Source organism: Schistocerca cancellata, chromosome 3, assembly GCF_023864275.1.
Source record: "Schistocerca cancellata isolate TAMUIC-IGC-003103 chromosome 3, iqSchCanc2.1, whole genome shotgun sequence".
Lineage (NCBI taxonomy): Eukaryota > Metazoa > Arthropoda > Insecta > Orthoptera > Acrididae > Schistocerca > Schistocerca cancellata.
In genome coordinates, this window is record NC_064628.1 from 810,465,277 (window position 1) to 810,485,450 (window position 20,174).

Genomic DNA, 20,174 nt, shown 5'->3' on the forward strand with positions numbered 1-20,174 from the left:
ATTGACGTCCGCACTAAATTTCGAGCTTCAATGAAACTTAGCCAAATGGTTCAAATGGCTCTAAGCACTATGGGGACTTAACATCTAAGGTCATCAGTCCCCTAGACTTAGAACTACTTAAACCTAACTGACCTACGGACATCACACACATCCATGCCCGAGGCAGGATTCGAGCCTGCGGCCGTAGTAGTAGCGCGGTTCCAGACTGAAACGCCTAGAACCTTTTCTGGAGACTAGAAATCTACTCTGTAGGTATCAGCATGGGTTCGAAAAAGATGATCGTGTGAAACCCCGCTCGCTCTATTCGTCCACGACACTCAGAAGGCCATAGACATGGGTTCCCAGGTAGATGCCGTGTTTCTTGACATCCACAAGGCGTTCGATACAGTTCCCTACAGTCGTTTAATGAACAAAGTAAGAGCATATGGACTATCAGACAAATTGTGTGATTGGATTGAAGAGTTCCTAGATAACAGAACGCAGCATGTCATTCTCAATGGAGAGAAGTCTTCCGAAGTAAGAGTGATTTCAGGTGTGCCTCAGGGGAGTATCGTAGGACCGTTGCTATTCACAATATACGTAGATGACCTTGTGGATGACATCGGAAGTTCACTGAGGCTTTTTGCGGATGATGCTGTGGTATATCGAGAGGTTGTAACAATGGAAAATTGTACTGAAATGCAGGAGGATCTGCAGCGAATTGACGCATGGTGCACGGAATGGCAATTGAATCTCAATGAAGACAAGTGTAATGTGCTGCGAATACATAGAAAGAAAGATCCTTTATCATTTAGCTACAATGTAGCAGGTCAGCAACTGGAAGTAGTTAATTCCATAAATTATCTGGGAGTACGGATTAGGAGTGATTTAAAATGGAATGATCATATAAAGTTGATCGTCGGTAAAGCAGATGCTAGACCGAGATTAATTGGGAGAATCCTAAGGATATGCAATCCGAAAACAAAGTAAGTAGGTTACAGTACGCTTGTTCGCCCACTGCTTGAATACTGCTCAGCAGTGTGGGATCGGTACCAGATAGGGTCGATAGAAGAGATAGAGAAGATCCAACGGAGAGCAGCGCGCTTCGTTACAGGATCATTTAGTAATCGCAAAAGCGTTACGGAGATGATAGATAAAATCCAGTGGAAGACTCTACAGGAGTGACGCTCAGTAGCTCGGTACGGGCTTTTGTTGAAGTTTCGAGAACATACCTCCACCGAGGAGTCAAGCAGTATATTGCTCCCTCCTACGTATATCTCGCGAAGAGACCATGAGGATAAAATCAGAGAGATTAGAGCCGACACAGAGGCATACCGACAATCTTTCTTTCCACGAACAACACGAGACTGGAATAGAAGGGAGAACCGATAGAGGTACTGAAGGTACCCTCTGCCACACACCGTCAGTTGGCTTGCGGAGTATGGATGTAAATGTAGATGTAGAACCTCTCGGCGACAACGACCGGCAAACTTAGCCAGTCTAGTGGTTTTGCGTTATTCTGAATTTGGCATGCACTTCAGTGAAAACTAACCCTTATGCAGAGATGGCAGTAGACCTTTTGCGTTGGCCATCATGGCGGTGTGGGCGTGGAGGGAGTCCACCCCTATTTAAAAAAGATCTGTAGCACAACGGGGACGTGCTGACAAAAAAATCAAGGTTAAATCTTCAAAAACACCTAAAGGAATTCTATGAGCACAACATTAAATTAAATGATCGCTGAAGATGGGTATTGTAATGGTACTTGAATTACGTAACCATTACGGCACCTCACTTCAACCTCTCGATACCAGCAATATTCTGCTGTGTTTCTGTAAAATAGTTAACATATTTCTGGGACAACATTCAGATTTGATTTCATTAATGTACAGGTACTTTGATACATCGATATGTTTATATTACAATGAAATTATCCTTATGAGTATTCTTTCTTTTGTCACTACGATCTTTGTCGTACTTGTAACTCTGATTTTTGCGCGCGTAAGCGGTTATGGGAGAGTCAAGTGTTGGTCGTCATGTTGAAAAGACGCAAATTGTAGTCAGTTTATGAAATGCGAACTTTAACAGTGAAGAAGATATTTTCAAGTATGTTTTATATTGTTAAGTGATATTGCTACAAAAATAATAAAAAAGAAGTGTAACTTAAATTAGGAGTGCTGTTTTTTTTACATCACCTTTGTGCTAACTTGCAAAAGTGTAATATTCAAGAATGGTTTATGAAACGCATCTATAAAATAATTTTTAACATCATAAGACAACGCGAAAAAGGACGACGACTTTAGTAAACACAAATACTCAAACCCAAGATCAGACCAAGAAATGGTTGTCGGTTCCTTATATAGGTAATGTCTCCTACAAGATAGGGCGCCTGTTGAAAAATTCAGGTTTTAAAATTTCCTACTCGACGAGTAATAGTTTAAAGCAAAATTTGGTTCATTCCCTTGAGAAAGACGGTGACAAATCAGCGAAATCAGGCGTATATAAGATTATGTGTGATGGTTGCCCATGTTATTACATAGGTCAAACAGGCAGAGCTATAGCAGTAAGGTTTAAAGAACATCTTCCAATAATGGGCGTAGGAACACAGGGGTCAGCCTTTGCGGGACATCTGGTGCAAATGGCTCATATACCTAAACCTTTACGTGACATAGAGCTACTACGTCATGAAGTTAAGGGATATAGACTCGACACGCTTGAGGAACTACAAATTTATGCACACCTAATTACAGATAGAGGCAATTTACTGAACGATCAACTGTGTCTAAAAAATAGGGCATACTTCGAAGGCTTCCAACCTATACTAGGTTTACAATAATTCATAATGCATGTGACCTCACAGTTTCTGTAATAACAGATCCTTTCCTACAGATGTTCATACGAGATTTGTTGGTCAGTTTAGAAAGCTCTGTAGTAGAATGTAAAACGTAGTCATGATGGATATTGTAATTAACTTACAATAGTAAAATATAAAATTAATTCATAGCAAAACGGTTATCTGACGCGTGCGTAATAAGTTTGACTCTATACGTCTCGCGCATGCGCGCCGCCCTCTGTGAGGCAGACCGCGAAGCCCTCGCGGTCCGCAGTCTCTAGTCACAAGTTGAGGCCCATACAACGGGCTTAAAGTGAATTTCTACAGTTGCTTTGTTAGAAGTGACAAAACCTTACGGTTATGCATAAAGTTTTATGAAGTTGACTTAGGACGTGGCCTGTTGTAGGCAGACATTTAAATAATAATTTATGTAAGTACTATACGTTGCATCGTGTAGGATGACCATATCTAATATAATTTGCTAGCGCATTATAATATTAACTTGTTGCAGGTTCTGAAGTGACATCTACCCTTCCTTCCAACTATAACCTGGCCTTGTCCACCCCCCCCCCCCCACCGCAGGGCCCCCTTTTTTCCTCTTCCCTCCTTCTCCCAGAGCGGATTTTCCTCCTTCCCCCCCCCCCCCCCTGAGACCCTGTACCCCATACTTGCCTCTTTCCTTCCCACATGCCTCCCTACCTGGCCCTCTTCAGCGCGCCCCCCGCTCATCTCCCCCATCTCTTCCCTTCCCTCCCTTCTTCCGGTCACCCTCATCTCCTTGCGCCTGGCAGATCCTCCGTTTTGATCATCGTCAGTGTGCCACATCAGTGTTGTGTTTAGTGCTGTTTCTCCTGTGCGTCACGAGGTGTGATTTTAATTGTGTACTGCCTTGAGGTTCGCAGTCAGTGTTTGTTATGTGCTACGCCATCCGTCGATACCTTTTATGCTCCAGTCATACTGTGCCTTGTGTTCTTTTAATCGTCGCAGTGTGTGGCTTTTTGTGTGTGCTACTCTTAAACAGTTTTAACAGTTTTTTATTTCCATTTTACGGTCACCCCGTTTTTTGTCTGTTGCCTTCCATGATGTTCCCCCCTTTTTTATATCTATGTTCGCCATATTCTCTCCTTTGTTATTTTTAAATGTCTTCTATTGTTTGTTCTATGTCTTTCGGCTGAAGAGCAGCGCATATGCTGCTGCCAGCCCGTCCCGATGGGGAATTGAAATACAATAAAGAAAAAAAAAAAAGGTTCTGAAGAAGACGTTATTAGTAACGTTGAAACCTAGGTAAACGATAAAGTTAACCTGCAACTGTGGGCTATATATTCTTATATAAGCATCTATAAAACTTTTGAATATCGCAGAATAACACCTAGGCCTCTTTGCATCCGAGCTTGGAATCATCACTACCTAGATTTTCGACGATTGAGCCATGAGTTCACAACGAGACCAGCGTGGTAAACACGAAAATATGAGTTCCTAGTTTATCCATTATTTCATGAAATGACTTTATTAACTGTGCCCTAATGATACGGGTAGCATTCATTTCACGCTAGGTGAGGAGAGCCCTACGTCATAGTGACGTAGGCACGCGTCATCATGAGTTTCACGTGTTGTCCTATCGACTGTTGTGTGCATTCTGTATATATCGACTATTGTGTGCGTCTTGAATCTGCATTGTTATTTGTTTATGTGCTTTCATTGTCCTATTGTCCGGTGTTGCTAGTGTGTTCGTCGTTCTGAACATGGGCTCTAACGGAGATGGGAGAACTTTCGAGCAGATCCATGAAGATAGTCTGAAAGATTTCACTATCTTTCTTAGTTGATTTACAACACGAAGGCAATATTAAATGGAACTAGATGGTTTAATGTATCTAGCAACATTCGGAATTATCTTCAGAACCACTAACGTTTCTGCCCACATGAATTATGTACAATTCATTGGATTTTATAAAAATACGAAACACTTTAATTTCTTCCTATTTCACGTTTTTATCCACATGATTTATTCAATATTAATCGGATTGATAACATGACTAGACCCTTTCTTAACTTTCGTTGTGGTTATGATTCCTTCATTCAGATATTCGTTACGTTCACGAAACACACAATAACATCCCACATTCTTTGGATTGCAGCTTAATAATTAATTACTTCACTTTTCTGTCCACACGATTTATGCACGATTCATCGGATTTAAAAAGAATGGCAAGCTTTTTTTTTTATTTCGTTATGGCTCCTTCGCTCAGACATTAGTTATGTTCATGAAATACACAATAACATCGCAAATTATTGGGATTACATTTAACAATTCATTCAGCTGGGATGAGCATATCACACAACTCCTACCACTTCGTTTGTGCACACGTATTTACATTTAGCTTTGACGTTATCGGTACAACTGCAAAGTCGATTTAGGTACTCATTTAGTCGATTTAGGTTAGTTACGTCACGATGACGTAGCCATACGTCATTATGACGTAGGGTTCTCCTCACCTAGCGTGAGACGAATGCTACCCTAATGATACTTGCCACATAATATAACTTTGTTGTTGCCCGAAAATGAAATATTTAGCAGCGTGAGCAACACTAGAATTATAATTAATTTTTGACCTTTGTTGTGGTAGGGTTGTTAGAGTATGTAACATGATACAAGCTTGGTAAAAATAAAGAAAGAGCATCGTGTGGCGAGTGGGCGCTGCTTGTGCGGAGTGAGGGAGAGTAAGGGGCTGCAGCCGCGGCTGACCTTCCCACCAGGCGTGGCAGCGGCAGTGGAAAGCGTCTCCGCGCTCCAGGCACTCGCCGCGGCCCTCGCACGGGTTGTCGGCGCACGGCCGCTGCTTGCGGTCGCAGGTGGCGCCCGTGAAGCCGGGCTGGCAGTGGCACGCGTACCCCGTCTCCGTCAGCCGGCACTGCCCGTGCAGGCACGGCTCCAGCTCGCACAGCGTCAGCGCGCAGAACATGCCTGCGCACCACGTAAACACACTCAGGCAAGCAGGCCAGCACATACATTTACACGACCTCTGTGTATGAAACAGAGAACGAGGCAAGAAAATGGAGGGATGGGTGGGAATCCGTACAACTGTACAGGGCACTGTGGTATTGCAATGACGAACGTTCAAAATTTGTGGCGCAACTGGAGTCGGGTCCGGATTTACTGCTTCTCGTGAGCAGTTAAAAAAAATGGTTCAAATGGTGTGGGTTGGGTTGGGCTTTGTTTGGGGAAGGAGACCAGACAGCGAGATCATCGGTCTCATAGGATTAGAGAAGGATTGGGAAGGAAGTCGGACGTGCCTTTTCAGAGGAACCATTCCGGCATTTGCCTGGAGTGATTTAGGGAAATCACGGAAAGCCTAAATCAGGATGGCCGGACGCGGGATTGAACCGTCGTCCTCCCGAATGCGAGTCCAGGGGCTAATCACTGCGCCACCTCGCTTGGTCGTCCGGTGTAGCCAAGCGTTGCTGCTACGGTCGCAGGTTCGAATCCTGCCTCGGGCATGGATGTGTGTGATGCCCTTACGTTAGTTAGGTTTAAGTAGTTCTAAGTTCTAGGGGACTGATGACCTCAGATGTTAAGTCCCATAGTACACAGGGCCATTTGAGCCTTCTGAGGTCATCAGCCCCCTATACTTAGAACTACTTAAACCTAACTATCCTAAGGACATCACACACATCCACGCCCGCGGCAGGATTCGAACTTGCGACCGTAACGGTCGCTCGGTTCCAGACTGTAGTGCCTGGTACCGCTCGGCCACACTGGCCGGCCATGAGCAGTTACCTTGGCCGCTTTCGTCATCCATACAAGGTCCCTGGCCGACTCAAGTAACCAACTTATCGCATGCTCCAATACAGCATCCATTAACCCCTAATCTCATATTATTGATTCTCATAGGAGTTCGGACAATATTAGAACACCCGCACTGAAACAAACGTCTAGGAGCCGCTGCGCTATTACAGAAACGTATACAGGGTGGTCCATTGATCGTGACCGTGCCAAATATCTCACGAAGTAAGCGTTAATCGAAAAAACTACAAAGAACGAACCTTGTCTAGCTTGAAGGGCGAAACCAGATGCCGCTATGGTTGGCCCGCTAGATGGCGCTGCCATAGGTCAAACGGATATCAACTGCGTTCTTTTAAATAGGAACCCCCATTTTTGTTTCACATATTCGTGTAGTACATAAAGAGATATGAAAGTTTTAGTTGGACCACTTTTTCGCTTTCTGATAGAGGGCGCTATAATAGTTACAAACGTATAAGTACGTGGTATCACGTAATATTCCGCCAGTGCGGACGGTATTTGCTTCGTGATACATTACCCGTGTTAAAATGGACCGTTTAACCATTGCGGGAAAGGTCGATATCATGTTGATGTATGGCTATTGTGATCAAAATGCCCAACGGGCGTGTGCTATGTATGCTGCTCGGTATCCTGGACGACATCATCCACGAGTCGGGAACGGTCGCCGGATAGTTATGTTATTTAAGGAAACAGGAAGTGTTCAGCCACATGTGAAACGCATACATAGCAACCATTTCCCTTGCAGAGCTCACTGATCCAGAAGAACTGATTATATGCATTCAAGTTAAAAATGTTTAATGCAGGAAGATCAGTGTGTGGTGAGTACAGATATCTTACGCGTTTTGTGCCCAATGTCTCTTAAATATTTGAAAACAAAGTCATATTTCAATCAACAAGACATACTGATAAATAATTCGAAATCACAACTGGTTTCAGTCTTCAGATTACGCTCAGGTGTCCTGAAGTTGTTTACAACAGCTTACATACCAATATAAAAACTGTGTTGTGAAATAATTTAATAGATACCACACATCTTTTTATATTGTTCTGAGCTTCATTCAATTTTGATTTGAACAGTTTTTTTTTTCTCATGGTAATGATTTCCTGAATTCTTTTGGCTATCTTTATTTTAAAATAATATTTGTAACTATGTACTTAATTCCTCTATGTTTATTAAATAATTCTTAAAGATGGGTTCATTCTCTAATGATTCTGTCTAGTTTTGTTTTTATCATTTGTATTTATTCATATGTTAATTTAAATATAATTAGATATAAATGTGTATTGATTATTTTTCTTTTAGTCTGATTTAGTTTTTGTATTTGTTTTTTAATGCTTACTGCTACAGTTTGTGTTTATTTATATCCTTACCAAACCATTTTTTTGTGTTTATGATTCTGATTTTAATGATCATCTTCTATTGTTGATGTCCAAGATTGAGTTTATTATCTTTTTATGGAGAGATTTGTTCCTGTTTTACTTTTAATTTTAGGTTGAGATTATCAACATGAACGCATTCAGGCTGATGTTTGTTAATTTTTTGTACTTCTGTTGCTAGTTTACCTTCAATGTTAGTATTATTTAATGTTTATGACTTTGCTAATGATCTTTATTTTCCTTCATTGTTTGATTGGTTGGTTGGTTTGGGGAAGGAGACCAGACTACGTGGTCATCAGTCTCTTCGGATTAGGGAAGGATTGGGAAGGAAGTCGGCCGTGCCCTTTCAGAGGAACCATCCCGGCATTTGCCTGGAGCGATTTAGGGAAATCACGGAAAACCTAAATCAGGATGGCCGGACGCGGGATTGAACCGTCGTCCTCCCGAATGCGAGTCCAGTGTCTAACCACTGCGCCACCCCGCTCGGTATTCATTGTTTGACTTTGGTTCATATTGTTTTATGCTTTATGTTTTTATAATTCTGGCATTTTAAGTTAATATTACAATGTTTTTGTTTGAATTATTTTACTGCCATTTGACTGTATAATTTCATTTTGTATTACTATCATGATTTTGGCCTTAAGACATGATCAAGTACAACACTGAAAAAATTATTTGTACAAATGTGTAGAAAGTGAGAAGGATCAAAATCTAACATAAGTTTTCCACTCTAATGTTAGGTTGAAAATAATCGAAATAATACTACTTACCTATTGGATATAATTACAATTGGTTAAGTGAAGTAGTCAAGATCTATTGACTTGGGTGTTCCAGCATGTAGGTAAATACTAAATCACGGAAATGTATGGCAGACAAGTAAGAAACATATTTTCCAGCCATACAACAATTAAGCCTTAGCATGAACATCAATACAGTAGATACATCAGCAGTGGAAATGATCTGGAAATATACTATCGAAGTTATTGGTTGATTGGTAGCGCGAAAATATGACAGCATGCCGAAAGGAGTGACCTACATCATAAACTGGTTTAAATAAGAAACACCCATACGTCAGTGCAGCGTAGAACAATTATAATTATGACAGAACACACCTGTCGAATCTTATTATAAAGTGGGTCCATGTGTTACACAGAAATATGGTACAGAAAATTACGGAAGTTTGCCATTCAGACATTATATGTCATAACCAGTATATTGTAGAAGAGATATAATGCATGAAATATAAGGTGTTAAATGTACAATTCATGTAATGATCGGATGTTTGTAAATGTGGAATGAGGTGTGTGTGTGTTTGTGTGTTTGTGTGTTTGTGTGTGTGTGTGTGTGTGTGTGTGTGTGTGTGTGTGTGTGTGTGTGTTATAGGATTATAAAAGAGAAGTAGTAATTACACAAGGTGGAACTAATGGATAAGCACAAAACTCTATTCAGGATTAAAAATTAGCACCAGCTAAAGGAAGTGTGGGGCAGGGAAGTGGGGAGGGGGACAGAAAGGTGAAGGAGGTAACATAAGACTATATCAAGCGTGCTTGTTTCTATACAAATATATACCAAATGCCATGTGACAGAGTCGCAGAGTATACACCAATCTCTTTGGTTATATAGTACAGTTGCTGAAGGTATAAAATCAGTCAAACGTTATGACAGGCCTGTGGCTCAAAAATATGAAAAGATTAACAATGCTTTTGGTTCATTTTTGGCTTTCTAAGGCTCATGTGGAAGCTTTCATTCCTGGCAGAACGATTTTTGCTGGTGTTTTATTAAAGTTAAATGGGTATGGTGCATTTGTTGTAATAAAGGTTAGTTCTAGTTTAGGTTTGAAGTTTATTTACTTCCGGTTGTCGCGATGTGTTACTGTAAGGGCTGGACATGGCTATGAACCGTGTACCTGTGTAGTGGCTGGTACACTGGCAGGAGTGGCGGTTGCCACTGCTGAGGCAGCGGCCTCCATTGAGGCAGGGGCTGGGGTTGCACGACTCCACGCTGCCGTCCTCAGAACCTCGCAGCAGCTTCAGCTTGTAGTTGGCGTCTGCAACAAATCGGTCATCCGAGCTATACTGTTAACAGCTTCTGTACGCTGTTTGCAGTAGTCTACACTGTTTATATGTTAGGAAGGAAACTGAAAATTTCTTGCTCATCCCAACGCTTGCTTGTGTGTGTGTGTGTGTGTGTGTGTGTGTGTGTGTGTGTGTGTGAAAGAAAGAGAGAGAGACACACACAGAGAGAGAGAGAGAGAGAGAGAGAGAGAGAGAGAGAGAAATTCCAACTTTCTCCTCCGAATGCGAAAATATTTTGTTGACACCGATCTACATAGGGAGGAACGATCACCACGATAAAATAAGGGAAATGAGAGCTCGCACGGAAAGATATAGGCGTTCATTCTTTCCGCGCACGTTAGGAGATTGGAATAATAGAGAATTGAGGAGGTAGTTCGATGAACCCTCTGCCAGATACTTAAATGCGATTTGCAGAGTATTAATGTAGATGCAGATGAGAGAGAGAGAGAGAGAGAGAGAGAGAGAGAGAGAGAGAGAGGAGCGAGATTGAATTTGGCAAGGTTATCAGTACCATTATCAAAATAATTAGAAAGGAATGGCGTTAAAAAGTCTAAAACGTTGAAAGGAGGTAAAGACATTCTTGCTTAACATAGCACGCTCTCTCCTCTAATGCCTGTGACGATCATCCGCATATTCACACAATGATACAACCTTTAAAATTCTGTTAATTTGGTGAAATATTCTAAACTTTCCTTATAATTTATGGAAGTTAGGAGAGTAAAGCTTCAATAGCAACAAAGACATGCGGCCAGCTGATCGAATACAGTAAACATGGGTCGGCCAGCCTCTATGATATATTAAACACTACTCCCTGACATATTCTGAGAAAAAAAAATGCAACGCAGAGCGATGCAATTATCTGAATGGGACGGAGTTCGGTAGATGTGATGTATACGTGCAGACAAAGAAATGATAACAGTTTATCGAAAATCGGATGATTCATTCAAGAGAAAGAACTCCACAAACTGAGCACGTCTGTAACACGTTGATCCACCTCTGAGCCTATTGCAAGCTGTTATATTGCTTGATGGACTTGTTGGATATTCTCCTGAGCGATATCGTGACTAATTCTGTCGAAATGGGGCGTTAGGTCTTGCCCATAATGTTCCATACAGTCTCAATTGGGGAGAAATCAGGCGACATTGGTGCCCAAGGTGGGTTTGGATAGTACGAAGAGAAGCAGTAGAAATTCACCGTGTGTGGGCAGCTACAATCTGAAACGTAAATCCAGAATGGCTTGACTCGAGGGGCAGAAAAACGTGCCGCTGTGCTGTTAGGGTGCCGCGGATAACGATTACAGGGGTTCTGCTATGAAGAGAAATGGCACGCCTGAGCATCATCCCTGGCTGTCGGGGCCATATGACTGGTGACAGTCAGGCTGGTGTCCCGTCTCTGTCTAGGGTGTCTCCAGACACGTCTTCGGCCTGGAATCTCACTGACTGGAGTAGAATTCTCTTGCTTGACGAATTCCACATCTAATTGAACTCGATGATTAGCAAAGACGTTTTAGTAAGATAATGCCCGCCCGCACACAGCGAGGTTTCTACGACTTGTCTTCGAGATTGTCAAACCTTACCTTGGCCAGCAAATTCGCGGGATCTCTCTCCATTTGAGAACGTTCGGATCATTATAGTCAGGGCCCTCCAACCACCTCGGGATTACGACGTTTCTAACAAACAAGTTAGATAGAATTTGGCACGATATTCCTCACTAGGACATCCAACAACTTTATCAAAAAAAAAAAAAAAAAAAAAAAAAAAAGGTTCAAATGGCTCTGAGCACTATGGGACTTAACATCTGAGGTCATCAGTCCCCCAGAACTTAGAACTACTTAAACCTAACTAACCTAAGGACATCACATCCATGCCCGAGACAGGATTCGAACCTGCGACCGTAGCGGTCGCGCGGTTCCAGACTGAAGCGCCTAGAACCGCTCGGCCACTCCGGCCGGCAACAACTTTATCGACTAATGGGAAGCCGAATAACTGCTTGCGTAAGGGCCAGGGGTGGACCAACATGTTATTGATCAATTTGTGAAGCTCTTTCTCTTGAATAACTTATCCCATTTTTCTGAAATTTTAATCATACGCTTGTCTGTACTTGTACATGTACATAACATCCATCGATTTACGTCCCATTCCAAAAATCCCTTCGTAGAGCGTCGCGTTCTTGGCTTCGAGTCGGACGTTTCACTAAACATTAAAAGTCGAACCTCATTAATCGGATTGTGAGGTAAAATAAACACCAAATATGGAAGTAAATTCATCCCTGCCCTCTTGTCTGAAGATGTTGTTGTTGTTGTGGTCTTCAGCCCTGAGACTGGTTTGATGCAGCTCTCCATGCTACTCTATCCTGTGCAAGCTTCTTCATCTCCCAGTACCTACTGCAACCTACATCCTTCTGAATCTGCTTGGTGTATTCATCTCTTGGTCTCCCTCTACGATTTTTACCCTCTACGCTACCCTCCAATACTAAATTGGTGATCCCTTGATGCCTCAGAACATGTCCTACCAACCTATCCCTTCTTCTAGTCAAGTTGTGCCACAAACTTCTCTTCTCCCCAATCCTATTCAACACCTCCTCATTAGTTATGTGATTTACCCATCTAATCTTCAGCATTCTTCTGTAGCACCACATTTCAAAAGCTTCTGTTCTCTTCTTGTCCAAACTATTTATCGTCCATGTTTCACTTCCATACATGGCTACACTCCATACAAATACTTTCAGAAACGACTTACTGACACTTAAATCTATACCCGATGTTAACAAATTTCTCTTCTTCAGAAACGCTTTTCTTGCCATTGCCAGTCTACATTTTATATCCTCTCTACTTCGACCATCTTCAGTTATTTTGCTCCCCAAATAGCAAAACTCCTTTACTACTTTAAGTGTCTCATTTCCTAATCTAATTCCCTCAGCATCACTCGACCTAATTCGACCACATTCCATTATCCTCGTTTTGCTTTTGTTGATGTTCATCTTATATCCTCCTTTCAAGACACTGTCCATTCCGTTCAACTGCTCTTCCAAGTCCTTTGCTGTCTCTGATAGAATTACAATGTCATCGGCGAACCTCTAAGTTTTAATTTCTTCTCCATGGATTTTGATACCTACTCCGAATTTTTCTTTTGTTTCCTTCACTGCTTGCTCAATATACAGAGTGAATAACATCGGGGAGAGGCTACAACCCTGTCTCACTCCCTTCCCAACCACTGCTTCCCTTTCATGCCCCTTAACTCTTATAACTGCCATTTGGTTTCTATACAAATTGTAAATAGCCTTTCGCTCCCTGTGTTTTACCCCTGCGCTTTTCAGAATTTGAAAGAGAGTATTCCAGTCAACATTGTCAAAAGCTTTCTCTAAGTCTACAAATGCTAGACACGTAGGTTTGCCTTTCCTAAATCTAGCTTCTAAGATAAGTCGTAGGGTCAGTATTGCCTCACGTGTTCCAATATTTCCACGGAATCCAAACTGATCTTCCCCTAGGTCGGCTTCTACTAGTTTTTCTATTCGTTTGTAAGGAATTCGCGTTAGTATTTTGCTGCCGTGACTTATTAAACTGATAGTTCGGTAATTTTCACATCTGTCAACACCTGCTTTCTTTGGGATTGGAATTACTATATTCTTCTTGAAGTCTGAGGGTATTTCGCCTGTCTCATACATCTTGCTCACCAGATGGTAGAGTTTTGTCAGGACTGGCTCTTCCAAGGCCGTCAGTAGTTCTAATGGAATGTTGTCTACTCCCGGGGCCTTGTTTCGATGTAGGTCTTTCAGTGCTCTGTCAAACTCTTCACGCAGTATCATATCTCCCATTTCATCTTCATCTACATCCTCTTCCCTTTCCATAATATTGTCCTCAAGTACATCGCCCTTGTATAGACCCTCTATATACTCCTTCCACCTTTCTGCTTTCTCTCCTTTGCTTAGAACTGGGTTTCCATTTGAGCTCTTAATATTCATGCAAGTGGTTCTCTTTTCTCCAAAGGTCTCTTTAATTTTCCTGTAGGCAGTATCTATCTTACCCCTAGTGAGATAAGCCTCTACATCCTTACATTTATCCTCTAGCCATCCCTGCTGATCTGAAGATAAAACACAGTAAACTACAATGTGGTGCAGTGTGATCAGTACATCAAGAGCGCGACATACTGGAACGTTCTCTCGCTGGAGCAAGAAGCCATGGGTCATAAGGTTGTGTTCTGAATGAAGATCAGAGAGAAGGACCTCATCTCATCTGCGTAGTCGGAAGAAGGTACGCCGTGGCCACATTGCTGACCAATCAGAGGTACTGTCCTTTTTACTTCCAAGGTATTATACAAATCCAGAAATCGCATTGGTAAAATGTAGTAGACCTGTCGTGGGGAAATTTCACCTCATCTTTTCGAAGGGGATCAAAGCTGCGACATCCATGCAGAGTTAGCGGGCAGTTTACGGTAACAGTACACCATCGTTTGACACAGTGATTAGGTGAAGTAGACGCTTCAATTTTGGTCAAACAAGTCTGAAACACGAATAACGAAGTGGCAAGCTATCTCTCTGTGAAGAACTGGGAATCATAAGGGAAGTGGAGGTCCTGGTACTCAACCATAAGCGTATCACAATCGAGGGGACAGTGGATCGGTTTTCAGCGTGCTAGCGGAACATGCTCATAAAGGGCAAAAAGTCGCAGGAACATTCTAGGAACATACTACCAAAATCTTCTGACAAGGTTACAGTACTCATGACGAAGTGTCGCAGGAAGCTATCCATGGTGATATTAAACTTCCGGGCAGATTAAAACTGTGTGCCGGACCGAGGCCTGAACTGGGAACCTTCACCTTGTGCGGGCAGTAGCTGTAGCAACTGAGATACCCAAGCAAGACGCATGATCCATCCTCAAAGTAATACTTCGATCAGCACCTCATCTCCTGTGCTCCAAACTCCACGAAAGTTCTGCTGCGAAGCTTGTTGGACTAGCAAAGCACTTACCCGCGAAAGGAATAGGTCCCGAGGTCGAGCCTCGGTGCGGCATGCGGTTTTTATCTACCAGGAAGTTTCAGATCAGTGCACATTCCACTGCAGGCTGGTGGTATTGCTGCTCCACGACGTCCAAGCTCATTGCGCTTCTTTGGATTGCCTCGTCCCTCGTATTCTCCTGGCATGGCACGGAGTAACGTCTTCCTGTTTCCACGATTGAAGAAACCATTGCGTTGCAGGCATTTTCAGTGTGGCGACTATGTGTTTCCGAGATGGAGTGTTTGCTGAACGGCCGAAACGCAGTCTTATGAAAACAAGGCCTCTACCAGGACATTCGTCGTTGGAGAAAATGTGTCGCATTGAAGAGTGAGTAAGCAGAATGTGGCAAACACCATCACAAAATGTCATGGTAACAATTAGATTTTTTTCGTAGTGCTGATTAAATCTTTAACCACCCCTCGTAACATACTGACAGGGAAGTTTCATAATGAAATAGGTCGTCGTTAAGGGTCCTCACTTGTTACAGGAATGAAGGGCTGAAGTCAGGAGGCTTTGAAGGTACCGAAGCCAATTACTGATGCCAAGCACGAACGGTCACTATTTGCACGTTACTTTTGTTCCGACACTCACCATATTACCCGACCATACTCTCGCAGAGTCTTTTTTCTCTTCACAGCGGGCACTGCAGCACTTTCTTCTTCCACACTTATTCTTTTTCAGTCGCTTACTTCACTATTTCCTTGATGGGGCCACTTTAATGGGCGTACGTTCATAGATACATGTATAGCATAGCAGACCCATATGATGCGGTCCTGAAACAATCGGTTTTCGGTTGTATCGGTTTTTTCCCACGGTAGTTTAACTTGACTGTTAAAACCTCTTGGAACAACCGGTTTCTGGAATAACCGATTTTTGGTTTTCTATTCCTATTATTTCCTACAGTAAATATAGAAATCGGACAAAGTTTGAAAAAAATTGACTTACTCATTTTCAAGATACATAGAATCCAAATATTTAGTTAAATAGTCTGTACACGGTTCGCTGTTTCTCTCCAAAAGTGATAGGTGTTCGAATACTACAAAAAATCACCAGTACTCTCTTGCCGATTCCAGTTGCTTAAAATATTGCCCAGAGCTCATTTTGTAATAAGGAGTCATACCAACAATCTGTATATTGAGCAAGCAGTAAAGGAAACAAAAGAAAAATTCGGAGTAGCAAAATCCATGGAGAAGAAATAAAGACTTTGAGGTCCGCCGATGACATTGTAATTCTGTCAGAGACAGAAAAGGGATTGGAAGAGCAGTTGAACGAAATGGACAGTGTCTTGAAAGGAGGGTATAAGATGAACATTAACAAAAGCAAAACGAGGATAATGGAATGCAGTCGAATTAAATCGGGTGATGCTGCGGGAATTAGATTAGGAAATGAGACGCTTAAATTAGTAAATGAGTTTTGCTATTTGGGGAGCACAATAACTGATGATGTTCGAAGTAGAGAGGATATAAAATGTAGACTGGCAATGGAAACCGTTTCTGAAGAAGAGAAATTTGTTAATATCGAGTATAGATTTAAGTGTCAGGAAGTCTTTTCTGAAAGTATTTGTATGGAGTGTAGCCATGTATGGAAGTGAAACGTGGAGGATAACCAGTTTGGACAAGAAGAGAATAGAAGCTTTAGAAATGTTGTGCTAGAGAAGAATCCTGTAGAAGGGTAGACCACGTAACTAATGAGGAGGTATTGAACAGAATTGGAGAGAAGACGAATTTGTGGCACAACTTGACTAGACGAAGGGATCGGTTGGTAGGACATATTCTGAGGCATCGAGGGATCACCAATTTAGTATTGGAGGGCAGCGTGGAGGGTAAAAATCGTAGAGGGAGACCAAGAGATGAATACACTAAACAGTTTCAGAAGGATGTAGGTTGCAGGAGGTACTGGGAGATGAAGAAGCTTGCAAAGGATAGAGTAACATGGAGAGCTGCATCAAACCAGTCTCTGGACTGAAGACCACAACAACAACAACATCCGCAACTTGGGCATTACACAGAGTGAGTGCTAAAGGGTGAAAACTGAGATTTAAGAATATTTTTCTTGTTAATTTGCTTGTTTTCAAGCGCTACAAGCAGATAAAGGTATATCATGTAGACAAAGGCAACATATCAGTTACTTTCTGTTTGTACTGTATACTATGACTGAATTGTTATTAGGTTTTAAATTTGTTACTGTTGCCATAATTTCCTTGCCCTTTTATTATTTCATAGAAATAGTAGATTAATCTTTAATGTTTTAAAGCAAATGAAACATTGTATTTCATTTCTACGTCACTTCATAAAATTATTTCCAGACTAGGGTTGGTGCCATTCTGCAATACATCAGATGTCCAGCGACAACAGCGAGAAAATAGACCAGGTGTGGACAAGTCTTGGAACACTGCACGTACACACGTACGTTAAACCAAAGCACACTGCAACAGGGATATTATTGTCTCAGCAATGCTGTACCAGTTCTTAAGCCACATGTTCGTTGCTCGTTTCTCTCGGCATTGCTACTTAAATAACACTGATTTCTGTCCCTATTTTCTATAACAACGCGCGGTTTCAAACTATTACAAATTATACAAATAAAAATTAGTTCTTATTCAAAAGGGGTTTATTTAAAAACGAGAAAATGTTAGTAGTGCTGCTATCGCTGAAATGTAGGACGGTCACTCCAAAAGAAATGCATACTATTTTTGTAAAAATACAGTTTTCAGCCTGCATGTGTGACAGTTTTACAGTGTGTAGATACATCCTTCCCGCTTGTTTTCAAACTTAGTTCAACCTGTTCCCGTAGTGGCGCCGTCTCAGCGTTTATTCAAGATGGCTGCTGCACTTGACGTTCGTCAGAAGCAACGTGCTGTCATAGAATTCCTGTGCTGTGAAAACGAGGCAGTGGGAAACATCCACAAGAGGTTGAAAAAGGTGTATGGAGATGGTGCTGTCGATCGCAGTACAGTTAGTCGGTGGGCAAGCAGGTTACGTGATGAAAGCGGCTACGGCAATATTGAGGATTGTCCTCGCAGCGACAGGCCTCGTACTGCACACACTCCAGACAATGTGCAGAGAGTTAAGGAATTGATGACTGCTGACAACTGCATCACAGTGAACGAATCGTCACGCTACGTTGGGATAGGGGAAGGAAGTGTTTGCAGAATACTGAAAGTGTTGCGTTAAAAAGGGGTTGTGACAGGTGGATTCCCAGGATGTTGACAGTAGCTCACAAAGAAACAAGAAAAACAGTATGCAGCGAACTTTTGGAACAGTATGAGAATGGTGGAGATGAATTTCTTGGAAGAATTGTGACAGGCGATGAAACATGGCTCCATCATTTTTCACCATAGACGAAGAGGCAATCAGTGGAGTGGCATCATACAAATTCACCCAAGAAAAAAAAAAAAAATCAAAACTACTCCTTCTGCTGGAAAAGTTATTGCTACGATGTTTTTCGATTTCGATAGGGACGCGCGGGATTAGCCGAGCGGTTTGAGGCGCTGCAGTCATGGACTGTGCGGCTGGTCCCGGCGGAAGTTCGAGTCCTCCCTCGGGCATGGGTGTGTGTGTTTGTCCTTAGGATAATTTAGGTTAAGTAGTGTGTAAACTTAGGAACTGATGACCTTAGCAGTTAAGTCCCATAAGATTTCACACAAATTTGAATATTTTTGATTCCGAAGGACTCTTGCTTGTGGACATCATGCCAAGTGGAACCACCATAAATTCTGATGCATATGTGACGACACTGAAGAAACTTCAAGCTCGACTGAGTCGTATCCGACCACATCGGTAAAAGCAGGATGTTTTGCTGTTGCACGACAATGCATGGTCACATGTCAGTCAAAAAACCATGGGAGCGATCACAAAACTCGGATGGACAAGACAGAAACACCCGCCTTACAGTCCTGGCCTGGCTCCATGTGACTGTCATCTCTTTGGGAAACTGAAAGACTCTCTTCGTGGAACAAGGTTCGAAGATGATGACTCCCTTGTGCACGCTGCCAAACAAAGGAAACGTTAGCGACAGCCCCCGTTCATTTGCACAAGCCCCGCCCATTCAACCCCCTCCACACCTACCCCCGCCACACCAACCAAGAGCACATCAATATCATCTTTGGTAGTCCTCGTCGCTGTCGTGTTTTTGTTCGTCGTTTTTTGTTTTACCGCGGTTGTTCATACTAGCAGTGTTGTGCTGTTAGTACTTCTTAGCAGTTTGTGTAATACTGTCAAAATGACACACAGATATGCACTCTCAATAAAGTTATCATACACAAGGACCCTAATCTTGACTGTTGTGGCCAACTGCTGTCAAAACTGATATCTAATAGACATTAAAGTACGATAACATGTGTTGGAATGACACTGACAAAATTCATATGTTTAACAGTAGGCTGCTCTAAAGCTCTCAAACACTGAAGAAGAACTCAAAGTAATCTCGTGTCTGCTATAAGCAAGCAGTCATAAGAGTTCACAAGTAAAAATTCACCCATTACACAGGCAAATATTTATGAAGAATGTCACTGTATAAATATCTGACACCTTGCATTACGCATTTCTACATTATCCCACTCATATATTCTTTAGTCTTAATGAGGTAATCAGAAACAAACCAAGACATCGACTTTGCCTTGTTTATGCACAACATTGACTTTAGACAATCTAGATAATGGACAGCATCTTTGGCGATACTACCAATTAATATTTCCCAACAGAATTTCTTACACTACGCGAGGTGACGGAAATTTGCGATCACTGCAGTTAACAAATATCAGATGTTTTGATACAGTGCAGATGAAAGCTCATGAAATAAAAAAGACAGTGTGGATACCATTTTTATTTTTCATTCTTATTGATGATTTTTCAACTAGCATATTCAATGAACATATTTCTAATTATTTTCACAATGGTACCGGAAAAACTGTATTTCATACTAACTACTGATTTTCTCCCTTGTTATGACTGGCATATCTGTGATACGAACAACTTTGATGTTGGAACATGCGGCAGACCATGGGCGGAGCTTAGGATATGGATTGGTGTGGCGGGGGGGTGATTGGGCGGGACTTGTGCACTGTCCGGGGCTGTCGCTAACGTTACGTGCCAAACAGTGGCTCCAAAAGACGGATATACAG

General features: G+C 42.0%; 1 protein-coding gene across 1 annotated transcript in view; it reads right to left on the reverse strand.

Moving 5' to 3' along the window:
• The window catches only part of LOC126176587 (uncharacterized), a 541,845-nt gene that overhangs the window by 189,638 nt on the left and 332,033 nt on the right, over positions 1–20,174 (reverse strand). Inside the window, exons 15-16 of the mRNA XM_049923748.1 lie at positions 9,892–10,032; positions 5,553–5,771 (exon numbers count right to left, since the gene is read on the reverse strand). Coding sequence (XP_049779705.1) covers positions 5,553–5,771; positions 9,892–10,032 — 360 coding nt within the window. The remainder of the gene's footprint in view (positions 1–5,552; positions 5,772–9,891; positions 10,033–20,174) is intronic.